The 19,625-nt window shown below is 39.3% G+C and overlaps 1 protein-coding gene across 1 annotated transcript; it reads right to left on the minus strand.

The window, feature by feature from the left end:
• Nucleotides 1–414: 414 nt before the first annotated feature.
• Nucleotides 415–19,254, minus strand: LOC142438452 (vomeronasal type-2 receptor 116-like). Its single transcript, XM_075540790.1, is given in 6 exon segments — nucleotides 415–1,258; nucleotides 1,260–1,323; nucleotides 1,777–1,900; nucleotides 3,553–3,780; nucleotides 18,771–19,062; nucleotides 19,172–19,254. Coding segments are annotated over 6 exon segments (1,635 nt in total).
• Between the last annotated feature and the right edge of the window lie 371 nt (nucleotides 19,255–19,625).

The raw sequence follows: 19,625 nt of genomic DNA on the forward strand, positions 1-19,625 counted from the left end.
TGGACTGAAACAGTGGCTACAAAATGAGCCCCAATATGGCAACAAAAATGAGGATGGTACAGCACCAGTTAGTCTTATTTGTTCTGCCATACACAGGGTTGCTCTGAGTAGGAACTGATCCCAAAGCAACTAACTCACTGCCATCTAGAGAATTCTGAGCCATAGAGACCTTATAGGACAGAGCAGAGTTGCCCCCTGTGGGTTTCTGTGAGTGTAACCATTTATCAGAGAAGAAAGCCTCGTTTTTATCACACTAAAGCACCAAACAACAAGATTTCTTTTTAATTCAAGACATATCAGGAGATGAATTAGTTACTTACAGTTTGGCTGTGAATATGTGGTAGTTTATTTTTCAGGCTCACACATTCTTTGTCATGAAATATATGCGAAAACAAACAAAAGGGATTGTGAGCATCATCTCCTCATATATGTCTTACTCTTTAACCTTTTTGATGTGTTTCCATCTGGCCTTAGGAAGATGACATAGCACTTTGGGGCAAAGATGCAGCCCAGAATCCCCACACTGGAAGCCAAGATGGAGAAGATCTCCACAGCCACCATGACCTTCCCCTGGGTGCTGTGGTAGACAGGGAGGAAGGTGACCCAGACACTGCAGAACACCAGCATGCTGAAGGTCAGGAACTTGGCCTCATTGAAGGTGTCAGGCAGGTTCCTGGCCAGATAAGCCAAGGAAAAGGTTCCCAGGGCCAAGAATCCCAGGTACCCGAGGACACAATAGAAGGCAGTGACTGAGCCCTTGTTGCACTCAATGATGATGCTCCTGGGGTCAGAGGATGAGTCAGTGTCAATGAAAGGGGGTGAGGTTCCCAGCCAGATGCCACAGATAATCAATTGGATAAGGGAACAGAAGGGAACCACAGAATTGACAACCCCAGACACCAGCAACTGCCTCAGAATTCCTCCAGATCTCATGACCTTGAAGGCCAGAATCACAGTGATGGCTTTGGCCAAAACAGTGGAAACCGCCACAGTGAATATCACTGCGAAGGAGATGTTGCTGAGGATGCAGATAACTGTGTTTGGACGGCCAATGAAGAGTAAGGAGCAGAGGAAGCAGAGGAGGAGGGAGAGGAGGAGGACATAGCTGAGAGTGCAGTTGTTGGCCTTGACCATGGGAGAGTCTCGGTACTTCACAAACACCCCCAAAACCATGGCCACGACGACAGAGAAGCACAGAGCTGTGCAGGCCAGAGCCATCCCCAGTGGGTCCTGATAAGCCAGGAAAGTCACACTCGGGTAGACAGGGAGTCCTCTCTGTGTTGGGGTACTGACTTTGGGGGCACTCCATACATTGATCACTATCTAGAGAGAAAAGTGAGAGGGAGTATGAGACAGAGGAAAGAGGTTTCAAACCTTAGGGTGCTCACATGACCTCTTTAAAACCTTAGGCTGCTCATATGAGAGGTTTCTAAGTTTTGTTTTAATTTTTGCTTCTCTATATCCACCTGACAACTCTGATTTTTAAAAACCCACATATCATCTGCCCACGAAGTTATGTGACCTGTTTGAATCATTGTTTTTTCCTTTGAGTCAGCTTCACTAACAACATTCATACCCTGAAGTGCAGAGAAACTGTACTCCATTGGCTGTTCTGTTCTTTGATCTCCAGAAGCTGATCCACAGGCCTTTTGTTTGGGGCACCTCTGGGTAGGTTGGGAATATAATTGAGTGCTTCACACTTTGTGCTGCCCATGGCCACTTATAGGCTTCATAAGAAGTTAAAGAAATTGATTGTGAATTTTTGTCAGTTCATACCTGTTTGATTAGAAATTCTTCTTTCTGGACAGAAAGTACAATAAAAGCAGCAGACAGGCATTCCTTCCTGAGGAATTTTCATGTATCCCGGGCCACAGCTCTTGCTACATAGAAAATGGGGTGTCTGAAAGAAAACAATCATTGGTAATTGTTCAATAAACTGCATGAATGAATAGTATCTTATAATAATATTGACAAACATAATGCTGTTTTTATTATGTGGTATTGAGTAGCCTCTTGTTGTTGTCAAGGAACTTTGACTTGGTATGGCCCTATAAGACAAAGGCCAATTGCCCATTTGGATTCAAAGAGAGAAGCAAATCTTTACACAATCAAATTGATAGCCCCTTTTCTCTTACAGGTCCTAGAGGTTCCAACTACCAAATTTTTAACTTTTGTTAACCAGAGCCCCTTGACATTGCTTTCAATGTATGAAGCCTTATTTTTCCATAATGGACACAGACAGGGAGCTCAAAACACTATGAGGATCTGTCCTGTTGATGCAAGTCAAGTAGAATACATTTTCCATTCAGGGGGTAAAAATGAGTACATCCAGTTTCAATCATGTGCATAGCTCATGAAAATTCTAGGTCACCAGATTAGGTCCTGCCTGGTTTCTATGCACAGAATTCCCTTGGTGGGGTCAGTGAGGTTGCTCAGCTACTAACTGAGTGTTTGGCTGTCTGAAGTCACCTAGAAGCACCACCTGCTGTGGGGAATATCCTTCTACAAGGAATCAAGTCAAAGAAACCCTATTGGTCCCAGTTCTGCTCTGTCACATGGGACAGCCCTGAGTCGGAATCAACTTGACAACAGTAAGTGTAGGGTTCTGTCGTATGTTTTGTGCATCTCAAACAGCACACTTTCAACCACACACAGTAAATGCTCTTTTACTTCTTCCTCATGGGTTTTCTTTTCCTTTTTCCAAACAGCTTGAATTAGCATATTATTCACAAATTGTGCGATACAAATTGTTCAGTCACATCCAGAAGAGTTGTACAATCATCACCACCATTAGTTTTAGAACACTTTCTACATTATTGTCCTCATTGTTCTTAGCACCGCATTTACCCCCAACCACGCCTGCCATACCAAGGAGCCATTCACCCAGGTACCGCTTCTATAGATTTTCCTATCCTGGATTTCATGTACAGAAAAAACATTACAACACAAACCACAACAGCAACGAAGACTATTAGAATAACAAAGTAAAACAGATTAAAATAAATCCTCAATTGAGGAGTGGATTATTGTGAATGCAGTTAGATTAAAATGCAGCACGTTATCATTTGCTGTCCTTAAGGTCGATTTCAATTTGTTCTAGTTTTTAGTTTTTCTTCTTTCTTTTCAATAAATAATCATTCTGCTTATCTGATAACTTACTAAATTACTTTTTAAAATTGGTCCATAGGTGAGAATGTAGTACAAGGAGATAAATACAAATATATCACCCTCAAATTGATTCTGACCAATGTTAGTCCCATGCAGTCAGTCATAATCCACCCAGTGATGCCAAAAAAAAAAAGAGAGAGAGAGAGAGAGAGAATCTGACCACCTACTTCTGTAAAGATTACAGGTAAGAAACCACTAGGAACCAATTCTACTCTGGAAAACATGAGCTCTCTGTAATTAAAGTTGTTCTTTAACATCCACTGGTACCAACAAATAAATTAAACAATATATTACTAACACAGATTTTGTAGCGAGTTACTTGGTTATGCAATGATTATCATATGCTGTCTTTTTGTGGGGATGTTGTTGATGACTTCATCTAACCTCTTCAAATCCAGTAGCCCATTCTATCAGCTCCTCCTGGATCATCAAACTGTGACCATGTAGGCCCTGGGAAACAAGCTCTCCTACTTTCACTTGAAGTTCAAAACCTTCAGGAAAATTCAAATAATTAAAAATCTCATATCGTGACATCTCACATCTGTTTTCACCCAGCGAGACATGTTCTCCAGCGCTGTTTTCCAGTTGAGTGCGTTGTAGGACTTGATGGAGCTGAAGGAAAAGCATTATGATAAATGAGAGGAACATGGACATTGGAGACACAATACCCAGACAGATCTTCTCCCCTTCCCTCTTCCTCCCCCACTTATAGAATACGCTGCTTATTCTGATTGTCCAAAGAATGAGATACCCTAAGCGCTCCAGGAAAAAACCCAAATTCAGAATCACATCCTTCAAGCAATTCTGAGGCATGCTAACCCTAAGTATAACATATTTGAGATGCTGCATGGGGTTTCTCCTCCAATCACCCATCAGTTTTTCATAATGTGGTGACTTGTGTGTTGCTGTGGTGCTGGAAGCGATATGCCACCAGCATTTCAAATGCCAGCAGGCTCACCAAGGTAGATATGTTTTAGCAGCACCCAAGGGAAGAAAGTTTGTCCTGCATTGTTTCACTCTTCTGCAGAAGACCTCTTTAAATTTTGAAAAGCAAAATCTTGAGGACTAAGGTGTGCCTAATCCAAGGGATGCTATGTTAAATCACCTCATATGCATGTGAAACCTTGACATTAAAAGCAAAGCCAGGTGGGAGGGTTAGGGAGGAAGGGAAAAAACAAGGAGCTGATACCAAAGGCTCGAGGTGAAAGGAAAGGTTTTCAAAATGATGATAGCCACATATGTACAAATATGCTTGACATAATAGATGGATGGATTATGATAGGAGATGTATGAGGCTCCAATAAAATTATTTTTTAAATAAATAAAAACAAAGCCAAAGAAGGATTATATTGGGAAGTATGATTCCTATCATATTCTTCAATATCAATTTGGCTTTTAAATTTAAATTATGGTACTGTAAAGAATATTGACAATACCATGGATCTCAAAAGAGCAAGCAGATTTGTCTGGAGGAAATATGGCCATAATGCTCCTTAGAGCCAAGGATGAGAGATTTCATGTCACATACTTTGGACATGTTGGCTCAAGAGACAAGTCCTAGACAAGGACATCATGCTTAATGAAGTAGCATGGCAGCGAACAAGGGGAAGACCTTCAACAAGATGAACTGACCCAGTGAATGCCTGAAAGGACTCGGTTTCCATCCTGTCGTTCACAAGGCTGCTATGAGTCCATATAACTCACCAGCTCCTAGCAACCACAATGGGGCTTTCTTGTCTGTAATTAGCGGACATTTTTAAATTTTAATGAATCATCTTATTGGGGTCTCATAACAATCCATACATCAATTGTGCTAACCCCCTTTTGTACATGTGTTGGTGTCATCATTTCCAAAATACTTTCTTTCTACTTGAGACCTTGGTATCAGCAACACTTTTCCCCCCTCCCTCCCCAAACCCCCCACCCTCATGAACCTTGATAATTTAAAAATTAATTTTTATTTTCATATTTTATACCATCTGCTGTCTCCCTTCACCCACATTTCTGTTGTTCATCCACCATGTGTGGGGGTGGGAGGTTGTATGGTGAGCATTGTGATCGGTCACCCCTTTCTGTTCCTTCCCCCTCCACCTTCCCCCTCCCTTCATCATATTGCTACTCTCATTATTGACCCTGAGGGGGTTATCTGTTCTGGATTCAGTGTGTCAAACCCTCTAATCTGTACCAGTGTACATGCTCTGGTCTAGCCAGATTTGTATGATAGAACTGGGGTCATGGGAGTGCTGCGGTGGGGAAGCATTAAAAAACTAGAAGAGTGTTGTGTGTTTTACCAGTGCTATTTACTGCACCCTGACTGGCTCATCCCTTCCTTGTGACCCTTCATTGAGGGTGTGTCCAATTGTCTACAGATGGGCTTGGAGTCTCCACTCCATCCCCCTTCGTTCTCATCAAAATGATTTTTGTTTTGCATCTTCTGATGCCTGATACCTGATCACAAGGTCACCTGTGATCACACAGGTTGGTGTGCTTGTCCTTGTGGGTTTTAATATTTCCCTGCTAGAGGGATGCTTGTTTAGCTTCAAACCTTTACAAGACACTACATCTTTTGATAGCTGGGCACCATCAGCTTTCTTCACTACATTTGCTTATGCACCCATCTTGTCTTCAGCAATTGTTTCAGGAAGGTAAGCATGACAGAATGCCAGGTTATTAGAACACAGTGTTCTTGCATTGAGGGACTTCTTGAGTAGAGGCCCAGTGTCTGTCTTCTGCCTTAAAAAGTAACATATAAGTAAATGTACATAAATCTATTTCCCTATCTTTATATATAAATATATTTACATATGTATATGCCAGTATTTAGAACTCTGTAAATCACCATTTGCCAACTAGTCCTCTCCTCTATTTCAGTTTACTTTCTTCCTGTCCTACCATCGCATTCAACCTTCATTCAGCTTTCTGTATTTCCTCTCAACTACACTGCACTTCATCGAACCCAACCAAGCATTGTATGCCCTCCTCGCCATCAATTGTAGATGTCTTGTTGTTCCCTTGTCCCTGGGTTTTTTGTTGTGATGTCGCTAGTTGATTTTGAACTACCACACTCTAGGCTAGTAAGATAGAATAAATCAAATCATTTCTGGCACATGTCCACCAGACATTATTATTTAATTTAAACTATCCATTACAATATATTTCTGATGACTATTTTTGGGATGGTTCCGAAAGCTAACCATTGGTTTTCTTTAGGGCTCATGGAGAGCTTCTTCAAATGCAAAAAGGGATGTATTGTCAAAAACCCGTTGATCATAGGTATATGCATTTATTCGTGGAACTTCAACACTATTGAATTGGTCTATATGTGCATCAATATACCAGTATCGATTTTCACGCCAGCAAAAAAAAAAGAAAATGGAACAAAACAGAAAGCAAACCACTTACCACGAAGTCAGTTCAGAATCATACCAACCCTACACAGTGTATGGTACTCTAAATCTTTATTGGCACAAATAGCTTTTTCCCCTGTTTTTGAGTCCTTAATATTTTAATGACTATAGCTTTTTATTGTGTTTTTAAATATTATGTAGATTTGAAATTAGTGTGTTTTATTGTCTTAGAAAGTTTGAATTCTACCCCATTCTTCAAGATTAAGTTAGCTATTAAAAGTATGGTCATAATTTTATACTGCAATAAATTGGATTTCAGAAACGAATAAGGCAGTAACATAAACCAAATGTAAGAAAAAGCTAAACCTGCCAGGGGAGAAAGACAGGGGATTTGGCTTCCATCAGGGACAGTGTTTCTTCTCCTCCCATAAATATCATTTCATGGAGAGCTTGGGCCACCAGATGCACAGTGTTATAGATATACTTGATTGATTTCATCATTTTAATGTCCATAAAAAACTTAGGTAGAAAAAAAAAACTTAGGTAGAGATGCCAAGGAGGCATTGGGTGGGCACTCAAACATTTCCCCACATACAGTTCCTGCAAAGGAGCACTTGCAACTAGTGAGCCATAATTTTGCAAGGAAAAAGTCTTCTGGGTAGTTGGAGGGATTCACTGTCCTTACAAAGTGCTTGAAACCAGGTATGTCAGAACTCTGAGGTACAAACAAAAGAGACCCATGGAAAGTATTTAAGAAGAGGTTAAGTGATAAGTCAAACACTTCCCACTGGGATGCGGCGATCCATACCTTGTGGGTTGTCAGGTGATAGTATCCTTCTATGCTCAGAACAGTTAATATAATTCCATCACCATACAGATGACCACATTGGCAGATGAGTCTAATATTCTGAGAATGAAGGTCAAATCAGCTGGTTTATTCAATCTGTCTGTCACAGAAATCTTTTCCATAAATGCCACACAGACACCTTTCATGGCCATTTATCTTCTAAGGTCCCAAAGAAACTGCTCACTTTTTGCATCATCAGACATTAAGGTACTGACCCAGGTCCATTCAAAATGGATAAATAAGGAGACTATTCCAGAAGCCAGATAAGTGTTGCTGGGGGCCATCTGATAGAGTGAGGAAAATTGGTCCTTATTTCTCAACAAAGGATTAAAAGTGCCACAGAAGACCTGAGTCAAAAAAGAGAAATGTTCTGTATGAGTTCCTCAAAGCAAAGTTTAAAAGATAATTACAGAGAGCATGATCGGACCCCCAGTGTGCACAGCTGAGCCACACTCCGCAGGCTTTTCATGGTTCAGACCTTCTGGAAGCAGACTGAGCAGGGATTTCACATGATCAGGTGTTGTGCTAAGGTGTGAAAGGTGCCTTTGTGACTCACAGTGACCCAGCAGGACAGAGTGAACCCCCCCTCGAGGGTTCTCCAGGCTGATGATTGCCAGGAGCAGATTTCCCAGTCTTTCTCTGATGGAGCAGCTGTGAGATCCACCTGCTGATGCTGGACTAGCGCCTCACTGAGCTCCTTTAGCTACCATTTACATCTCGAAAATAGCACAATGGGAAGGAAGGAATATTCAGAGTCAGATAAACTAATTTCAATTCTCGACTTTGTTGTGAGTTGTTAAATGATTTTGGACATGTTCATTAACCTCTGTTCACTTTAGTTCTCACATCTTTTAACGGTGCAAAATGGCATCCTTTATCGTCTCATTATATGGACTAAGTGTGTTATTATTTGTGAAGAATTTTAAGATCTTCGGTTAAATCATGGCAGGTTAGGCAAATGCTCTACATCTCCCCCTTGCAGCAAACTAAAAGAGAGAGGGGGAGAAACAAGAGGAGAGGGTGTAGAGGAAGTAGCAAAGGAGGAGGAGGAGAGGGAGAAGTTAAACCCGGAATTCTCAATTTTAGAGATAAAAGAGTTGACTGGCCAGACACCCACTCAGAAATTGAAGGGAGAATCCCATGCAAGGAAACAGAGAAAGGTCCAATTTTTCAGTTGGCCAACTACCTACCAATAAGCCCCTCCTACTGCACAGAAGCCTCCAATCAGGGAACTGGGAGAAAGTGTTTGAATCCCACAGAGGACAGCTGTACCTGCCTTTACATATCTGGGAGGCAAGTGCACGCGGAGGGAGGGAAGAACTGATGGGAGCGCACAGAGGGGTTTAGGGAACGAGAGGCTGAAATTCACTAACTACCCTCTTCCCCTGGTACATGTTTGCTTGTTGGCAGCTATGAGCGTTGCAATATGGCATTCAGTCCAGCTTTGACATTCAGTTCAAACAGAGACATGAACTCCCAAACCTGCAGTGGGACAAAAGCATACTGAGGCCAAGAGAACGGATGGGGGTTTCTTGCATTGGTTTTCTTCCTCCTTTCTTAGTCATTGTATCTGGAGAGGAGGCTACTTGTGTCGCTGGCCGAAAATCTCTAATGGCTTAGGCACTAGGACCCTAACAAAAAGTGCCAGCCAGCTCCAATTTTAGAAGATTTGATGTTTTCAGGATTTTTCTGTTTGATTTCTGTAGTTATTGATGGTGTTTCATTTTCAACTTTGAGTATGTCTCTGTTCGATTCTGTTCTCTGTGTGAACCTCTGTGTTCTTGATTTGTTGTTGTTGTTATTCATCATCAATCTCTTCTTGGAATTGGCTATTAAGAGATGACTCAGCTACCCCCAAATGTATTCAAAAGCTACAACTCCCTGTCAGAGAACATTATCCACACCAACAACACTGGATCAATAAACAGAAACCCCAAAACACAAAAAATATGTAGTATAAACATCAGGTAATCTCCAGAGAAATTAGAAATAAGATAACACACAAATGCAAACACACACACAAAGGTAGGGAACACAAGGAAGAGGCAGAATCACAGACTCATAGGCTCTTACTGGGGATTATAAGGCATTATAATCCACCCATGAAGACGTTTAGAACAATGATGCTCAGCTGCTTTCAACAATGGATGAAACGATTGAGCTACATAAAAAAAACACACCAAGAAAAAAAATAGTAAACACTACAAGAGCAATCTGACAAAACAGGAAGCCATGAAAAATATGAAATTACAGATTAACCTTAAAATAGAAATTCATCATATAAGCATTAATATATTAGGGCTAGATAATGCTTTGACATGGCAAAGTATTAGAATTGAACCAGTGAGAGCCAAATTAGGGAGTTTGAAGAAATATCTGTAAGAACAACAAAAGAATGTGAAGAAAGCTGAAGAATTACATGAGATGATTTACATTTCATAAACTAAACAGAAAAGCAAAATAGCACCAATAGTTCCATGAAATGGTGGAAGAAAATACCCTACCCTTAACATCCTGACAGGGGAGAATATAACCTGTAAAAAGTTGAACGAACACAAAAGTGAATCACTAAACTTACCACAACGAAAATATGGAACCAAGTATAACATTCTGCATTGAAGAAAACAAAGTAATAGAGGATAAATATGAACATCAATCAGGAGAATGGAGAGGAAATGTTTCTGAAGAGTGAACAAAATACCTAAAATCTAGAAAAAATATGCGACCATCAAAGAAGATAGCAATCCTTAACTGAAATCTAAAAGAGGACAACCACAAATACTACAAAGAGTAAAATGAAAATAAAGTGAAGAAATTGCACAAACAAAATGAACACAGCAGTAAAATACTAAAAATTAGGAATCTATTGGGTTGGGAAATCATACCCGTGGAATTTAACTTCAACATACTTTAAATCTATTAAAAATTTAAGAAATAAGGAATGTTATTTTAAAATTCTTCGAATTAAACAAGAATGAATATACAATATACCAAACCTTGTGATACATCGAAAGCAGTAGTCAGAGAGCAATTAATAGCAAGGAACACACACAACAAAAACAGAACTAGGTCAACACCTTAACAACTATCTTTACCATTTCAAATATGATCAGCAAATAAACTCTTCACCACCAAACGGAGTGAAATAATAGAGAGCGGAGCATAAATACAGAAAATCAGAAAATAGGAAACAATAAAGAAAATTAACAAGACAGTGTTAATTCTTTGAAAGGATTAACAAAATCAACAAATCGCTGGCTAATCTAACAAAGGAAAAGAATTGGGAGATATAAATATCACAAATAAAAAATGAAATAGGTGATTCACAAGAGAAGCAACCAAAATTAAAAAGATAACTAAACAATACTATAAAGGCTTATAGGGCAACAAATTTGAAAAGCTAGAATAAACGGACAAATTTCTATTCACACACTTCCTATCTAAATGAACACAATCTGATCTGGGAAACCTTGCCAGTCCTATTACTGAAGACATCGATCAGGTTATTAAAAACTCCAATAATTTTTTTAAATAGCAGGACAAGACAGTTTCATTGGGAAATAATACCAAACATTTAGAGAAGAGTTGGCACCAGTTTTACACAAATTAACCCAGAATATAGAAGGAACAGCCAACTCCGGAACTCATTTTATGAAGTGAGTAGAACTCTAGTGCCAAAACCAGGAAAAGATATTACCAGAAGAATATATTACAGATCAATATCCTTAATAAACACAGGCACAAAATTTCCAACAATATTCTAGCCAACAGAATTGAACAAAACATAAAAAGGAATACATCATAATCCAGTATGATTTATTCCAGGTATGTAGGGTTTATCCAGTGCTAGAAAAACAAACAATACTTATCACCATAAAAGAAACAAAAGGAAATGTATAAGTACAACGGTCAATGCAGAAAAGGGATTCAACAAAACTCAATGCTGATTTTTTATAAAAATGAACAAAAAAGCAGTCATAGAAAGGTAGCCCAGCAACATAAGAAAGGCCATATACACAAACCAATGGTCACCTTTTCACTCAATTGGGGGAAACTGAGAGCACTTCCCCTTTGAGCAGGGACCAGATGATAAAGATGCCCTTTATCAACTCTTTTCATTTTTAATCACTTTATTGGGAGCTCTTATAGATGTTGAAACAATTTGTAATTCAATTAGATCAAGCATGCTCATACACTAGCTGTCACCATCAGATTCAAAACATGTTTCTGAACTCCTTGATATCAGCTCCCTTTATCCCCTCCCTCCCCCACCCTACAACCCAGGAGCCCTTGTTATGTTATAAATGATTATTATTATTTTTATCTGTGTCTTACACCATCCAACATATCCATTCACCTACATTTCTGTGAATCGTTCCCTCGAGTAGGATTGTACAGTCATCATTGCTATCAGTACCCCTTTCCCCCACTTCCTGACACCTCTCTTCCCATACTCCCAGGGAATCATTACTCCTATCACTATTTCTGAAGGGTTATCTATCTTAGCTTTCAGGCATCAAACATTCATAATTATTCACATGAGCATACCCATGTCTAACTCGGTTAATGAGGTAAGACAAGAACCATAATAGTGAGGGGAGTAGTATTAAAGAAGTAGACTATAGTTGTGCATTTCCTCAGTGTTATACTGCATTCCTGAACTTAATATCCTTTCCATGTGGCCCTTCTGTGAGGGACTGTCCAGGTAACTTTCAGGTAGATTTGGGGCCTCCACTTTGTCCATTCTCCTTCACTTCTATTTGACTGCTTGTTGCTTTGTTTTGTTTCTTTGGTGGTTTTTTCTTTGTTTTTTAAACTTCTGATGCATATTCACATAGATATCTCATGATCACACAGGCTGGTGTGCTTCTTCCATGTGGGCTTTGTTGCAGTCCTGCTAGATAACCACATTTCCAACTTCAAGTCTTTAAGACCCCAAACTCTCTATCTTTTATAGTTGGCACCATCCACTGTTTTCACCACACTTGCTTATAAACCCATTTTGTCTTCAATGATCTTAGGGAAAATATCACACTCTTATTGAAGACTTACCCAGAGCATGTAGATTAAAAGGGAAAAAAGACATCCAGATTAGCAAAGAAGCAAAACTCTCTCTGTTTAGAAATGATACGGTTCTGTATGTAGCAAACCCCAAGGACTTGACAAAACGATGTTGCCACCAATTGAAAAGGTTGGCCATCTGGAAGGATAGATAATCAATATAGCAACATCAACAGAACTGCATACTACAGAAGAGACTCTGAAAAGGAAATTAAAAAAAACTTCATAATAGGCATCCAAAAACATAAGACACTGAGCAATAAACCTAACCAGAGAAACAAGAGTTTTATTTAAAACATATGCAGCACTACTATAAAAAGCCTAAAGAGATCTATTTAAATGTAAGAATGTTCCATATTCATGGATAGAAGAGCTTGATATTGTGAAACTGTGAATGCTGCCTAACATAATCTATATATACAATACAATTGTGTTCCAGCTCAAAGAATCATTCTTCATAGAAATGGAAAAACCAATCACCAAATTTATACAGAAATTAAAGAAATTCAGAAGAAGCACACCACTGCTAAACAATGTCAATAAAGGAAGTAAGGCGCTCACCTGCTGTCTTCAAAACTTATTACAGGTCCCAGGAGTCAAAACACCCTGATATTGGCTCAAGGATAGACAATGAAGCACCTACAGGCTTTATAAAAGGCCAAACCACATTAAATGGAGAAGAGGTATTTCTTTAACAAATGCTACTAGCAAAATAGAAACTCCATTTGCAAAAAAAGAAAGAAAGAAACCAGTGCCATCTCTCACACTATACCTAAAAAAAGTGAAAGATTTGATTAATGATCTAAATGTAACTCCAGAACTGTAAGATCATCAATGAAAATATTGGGACAAACTTAAAAGCCCCAAACCAGAGCATCAGTATACCAGCAAACATAGCCCCCAGTGCCCAACAACAACAAAAAACCAAACAGAAGATAGTTAGAGAACTGGGACTTCCTACAATATGGCAATCATGTGCACCAAGAGACTGTATCAAAATATCAAAAAGGCACCCCCCCCGACTGGGAACAGCTTTTGGCAATAACCTGTCAGATAAAGGGCTTCTCAGACACCTGTCGGGAAGGGCAATGCCTGAAGAAGAAACAGACAAACATCTTTGGGAGGATGGCATGACTGTGAGTTGACACCACGATGGCCTCAACCCAAAGTGAGCCGATGCACAACAGAAGGAGGCACTGCACAGTCCTGATCTAGCCCCACAGTGGTTCCCATGCTTGAGCTCATTGATGCAGGCACTGTGTCAATCCTCCTCGCCTAGAGCCTTCCTCTTTATAGTTTAAGCATTATGTTGGCTCACCTTTCTTTGGAATGGACACAAAGGTGGATATCTTCCAGTCAAGTGGTACATCCTCTGTACAAAACATAATGTCCCTCCACAGGGACTAGTCTCTCCTGACAATACGTCCAAAGAATATGATATGAAGTTGTGTCACCCTTACCTCCAAGGAGCATTTGGCCTTACTTCTTCCCTTACAGATTGATTTGTCCTTTCAGCATTCTATGGTATTCTTCTCCAGCACCACAATTCAAATCCATCTATTCTTCTTCAGTGTTCCCCATTCAGTGTCCAACTTCAAAGGAGAATACAATGGCTTTGGTCAAACACACCTTAGTCCTCAAATCCTTGTTCTTCAATACTCTAAAGAGGACTTGTGCAGCAGATTAATGTAATGCAGCTGTTGACCTCTTGACTGCTGATTCCATGAGCATTAATTGTGCATTCAAGTCAGACAAAATCCGTGACACCCTCAATCTTTTTTCCATTTAGCATGGTGTTACCTATTGGTTCAGTTGTGAGGATTTTAGTTTTCCTTTTATTGAATTGTAGTCCATATAGACAACTACAATCCTGGATTTTCATCCTCAAGTGCTTCAAGTCATCCTGACTTATTGCTCACAAAGATGTGTCATCTGAATGCCACAGTTAATAAACCTTGCACCAATCCTGATGCCATACTCTCATAGAATTCAGCCTCTCTACATAACTTGCTCAACATACAGACAGAACAATATTGGACAGTGTACAACCCATAGTTGTTCGGATTCTAAACTTTGCTGTAGTCCCTTGTTCGGTTGGCACAACTGCTTCTTGATCCATTGACAAGTTCTGAATGAGCACAGTGAAGTGTTCTGGAATTCCCATCCTTCTCAAGGTGATCCAGAGATTATTATGGTCCAAATGATCCCATGCCTTTGCAGTCAAGGAAGCACATATAAACATCTAATGATATGTTTTGCATTGAGTGAACATCCATCTGACATCAGGAATGACATCCCTTGTTCCACATCCTCTTCTAACTGTGGACTGAACTTGTGGCTGTTCCTCTTCAAAGTATTACTGCAATGATGGTTGGATGATCTTCAGTAAAATTTGATTTGCTTGTGATATCAGTGATACTGTTCTATAGTTTGATCATTATGTTGGGTCACCTTTCTTGGGCATGGGCACAAAGTTAGATCTCTTCCAGTCATTTGGCTAAGTAGCTGTCTTACAAATTTCCTAGCATAGACACCAACAAGTGCTTCCAGAGCTTCTCCAGCTTTCTGAAACATTTCAATGTGTATCTGACAATTCCTGGAGCCTTGTTTTTGGCTAATGCATTCAGTGCAGTTTGAACTTCTTCCTTCAGCACCATTGGTTCTTACATATGCTACCTCCTGAAATAGTGGACAATCAACTACAGTATATCCTCAAGTATAAGCCAACCCAAATATCTGCCAAGGCACATAATTTTACTCCCAAAACTGCATTAAAAATGTGCTGGAAAAACTCAGCTTATACTCGAGTGTATACGGTAGTTCTTTTTGGTACATAGTGTAACTCTTGTGTATTCTTTCTCTCTACTCCTGAAGCTTCTGGCAATTTTCAATAGTTTGCTTATAAAATCTTTTAAAATGGCCATTTAAACTTTGAAATTTTCTTGCCTTCCTTCTGTTTCAGATCTGCTGAGTGTTCTTTCCTTTTGGCTTTCTAATTCTAGGTCCTTTTATATTTCTTATAATACTTGGTTGTGTCTTCTTCAGCTGCCCTTTGACATTTTCTATTCAGCTCCATAACTTCATCCTGTGTTCCATTTGAATTAGCTGCTCTACGATTGAGAGCAAGTTTCAGTGTCTCTTCTGACATCCACTTTGATCTTTTCTTTCTCCCGGGCTTTTTAATGGCCCTTTGCTTTCTTCACGAATGATATTCCTGATGTACACATCAGTTCTTCTGTCATTACTGTTTAATGCATCAAATCTGTTCTTGAAATTCAGATGGAATAATCTCAAGGAGGTTTCTTGACTCTGTTTTGCTTGCTTTAATTTTCTTCAGTTGATCCTGAACTTACATAGAAGCAATTGATGGTCTGTTCCGTATTTGACCTCTGGTCTTGTTTTAGATGCTAATATTGAGCTTCTCCATCTTATGTTACCACATATGTAGTCAATTTCATGCTGTGTATTTCATCTTGGGAATCCATGTCTATCATTACTTTCTATGTTGTGGAAAAGGGTATTTTCTATGAACAAGCCCTTGGTTTTGCAAAACTCTTTCTCCAGCTTCATTTCTGTCACTACATCCATATTCTCCAACAACTGTTCTTCCGCAGTTTTTCTAAATTTTGAATTCGTATCACACAATCAATGCTTCTTGATTGCATGTTTGATCAATTTCTGACTGAAGTGGTTGGTAGAATTATTCAATTTCTTCATCACTAGCTTTTCAGGGTTTGACATAAATTGGAAATAATCTTATTGATTGGATTTCTTGAAGGCAGGTAGATATAGTCAGTTCACACATATCATTAACTTTATGATGGATATAGCAACCTCCACTCTGAAAATAAATACCATGAGTTTCCTCTTAACTGTGTTATTCCTGGATAGTAAATTGTATGATCTACTAATCAAAAATGGCCGATGGTCCATTTCAGCTCATTAATGCCTAGAATGATATCAATGTTCTTTCATTTCATTTCATTTTTTACCACTGCCAATTTTCCTAGATTCATACTTCACACATTTGTATTTACATTTATTAAAATACTTGTCCAACTCGTTCCTCCTTATCTTCAGCTGTGCCCCATCAGCACATGAAGATCTTGAGGCTCCATATCTGTAAGCTTTTCCCAACTCACATCAACATGCTTGACTCTTCCCAATGAAATCAGCTCCATTTCAGTCACATTTTGAGTGCCCTCACACTTGAAGGGTACATCTCCTGGAAGTATGTCTGGCACCTCTCTGCATACTTGGTTTATGCTTTCAGTATATGAAAATGCTTCAAACCTATGCATATGGTTTTCAGCAACTTCTTCCTCTGAAGTGAGGAATCAAGCTTCTTCATTGTCTGTTCTCCATCTGGAAGCTCCACTGAAATCTGTTCACTTTGGGTGACCTTGCTGGCATTTGACACATAAGTGACACATCTTCCAACATAACTGCAACATACTAGCCACCACAGTACAACAAACTGACAGACAAGTGGTGGAAATTAATATTATTAGTAATGCATAGATGTGGATATGCTAATTACATGACTATTATAATATATTTGAATAGGCCATTTAAAATGGGCAGAAGACCTGAATAAACAATTCATCAAAGTTGACATCTAGCTTGCAAGAAAAATATATGAGGGAAAACTTCAGATGCCTGGCAACTTAAGAAATTCATTTCAAAACAGTATTAGGTACCACTTTACCTGGCACTGATAACAAAATTAAAAATAGTAATATTAACAACAAATGCTGGAGAGGATGTGGAAATATGGAATAATTTCATATTGCTCACTGGACTGTAAAACTGCACAACCACTATGGAAGACAGAAGGAAGCTTCCTCAAACAAATTGACATAGATGTAGTGTAGGACCAAGCAATCTTACTCAAAAGCCAAACTCACAGCCATGCTGTCAACTCTGACTCACAACAACCTTGTAGGACAGCCTAGCACTGCCTCTGTGGATTCCCAACACAGTAGCTTCTTATGGGAATAGAAAGCCTCATCTCTCTCTTTAGTATTTGAACTAGATAAATAATGGGCTAAACTACTAAAACATGTAAACATGTACAGTTATTACATGTGAACATGTACACATGTACAGTATAGTCCATAATAGCAAGAAAATTGAGAAACAACCAAATCTCCATTCAGGCTACAAGTGGATAAACATATTAATCTCTACATGCAATGGAATATAATATGCATCATTCAAGAATCATGATAAAACTGTAGAGCATGTGGTGACATGGACAAATTTGTAAGACACCATGCTGAGAGAAGTTAGCCAATCCAATAGAGAAGAATACTAGGAGATGATTATTATAAAATGAGAAAATGTGTTTTACATCAAAAGAAGCTGGCTGTGATCGTCACAGAGGAATGGTGGAGGGGACAGTGAAACTCAGAAGTGGGAGAAAAATTAATGAATACAATATATTATTTTTGAATATATGTAGACAGAAAGACATTAAAAAATATGCTTCCTGGGAGCCTAAATTCAATGGAATTTTTAAAACATAACTGTTTAGTCTGATATGGGCAAAAACACATCCCCGAAATTTGTGTTAGAGTCCTGATCCCAATACCTGTTGATGGAATCACTTTTGGAAATAAGATTGCCTCTGTTATGTTAATGAGGTCATATGTGTAGGCTGCAGTCCTCAACTTGGTCATTTTTAAGACCTATAAGGAACATCATAGATAGAGATATAAGCAAACATACATGGGGGTAGGGGGGATATTGATGTCATTTAAAGATTGCCAAAGAATTAAGGAACAGAAGCTGAAAAGAATAAAGGAATCCCCCCCCACAATGCTGACAGAGACAACTAGTTTCTCAAGTCAGTGTGTTGACTTCAGACTTCTAGTGTCTACTGTGAGAAAATGAATATTTTTTTTCGTGAAAACCATCCATCCCCTTTCAGGATTTGTTAGAGCAGCCCTAGGGAGATGAGATGATGGCCGAAATCCGAAAACATATGACTGGATATAATTGCTAAAAATTGAAGATACTATAAGTGAGATCCCAAATTCAGAGAACTTCATTATATCATCATGGAATTCTTCCCCGAGCTTTGTGAAAGCTTTAGGTTTGCCTCTTCCAGAATAGTGTCCACCTTTGGGAAGCACTTGAGGAACGGCTTTTCTGGAAGCTATTTTGGCATAGGTCCTAATGCAAAAATAATTTCTGGCTGATGCATCCCTTCCCAGTTTCCCACCCAAAATAAAACATCCCACACATGCAGGAGCAACCTGATGGAGCTGTCTCCCTTTGCTCTTTCACTGATGTGGTGGAAGAACCGCACGGCAAAAGGAAAAGTCCATCCCCCATAACCATACCTGTGGTGTCCTGTAGAGCTCCAGCAGTGCCCCAGTCTGCATTGATAACATGGAGGTGAGGGCAACAATGACAGCCATGCCCTTTGTGTGTTTCTGGCAGGTGAAATTAGGTATGGGGGGCTCACCTTCTGAGAGCCAGCCCAGGGTGCTCTTTAGGGTGCTAACATCGCTGAGATAAGCATTATAGAGCCGGAAACCCAGGGACATGTTGGGTAGCAGGTGGGGACTCCTATTAATCTCCTCGATAGCAAACAGAAAGGCCAGAACATAAATATAGCCTCTGTAGTTAAACCTGTGGAAGGAGAAGAAATAAATAACTTTTAGGGGAAACATTGAGTTGTAGATTCTAAATCATATACATTCTTCCCTTTTTTGTGCTTCACAGATATTGTGCTGTTTACGGATTGAATGTTTGTAGAAATCCTGTGATGAACAAGTCTGTCTGCAACAATTTTCCAATAATGCGTTCAGCTGTGTCTTTCATTGTGGCATGTTTTGGTAATTCTGATAACACATTCTAGCCTTTTCCTAGCGCTATTCTAATAGACAGTAGTCTAGTGTCAACCTAGATTGGGAGGAGGGTTGAATTTCTTAAAGTGAGTTATTGGTGAGAAGATGTTCGTTAGTTCCATAGGGAACACTGTTTACAAAGTTCTCTTCAAATGAAATAACTCATTTATATAGGTAATCATATGTCAAACTCTGACTCATCACTGACCCCAACATACAGTAGGTTAGGGCCATGGAAGGTACAGTAAGATGAATCAAACAATTGTGATGCAGTCAATGCAGCCATGCAGGGGAGGAAAGCAAAAGGAAAACTTGGAGGTAGAACAATTTGAGAAGACAATGGTA

This window comes from Tenrec ecaudatus, chromosome 1, assembly GCF_050624435.1.
Source record: "Tenrec ecaudatus isolate mTenEca1 chromosome 1, mTenEca1.hap1, whole genome shotgun sequence".
Classification (NCBI taxonomy): domain Eukaryota; kingdom Metazoa; phylum Chordata; class Mammalia; order Afrosoricida; family Tenrecidae; genus Tenrec; species Tenrec ecaudatus.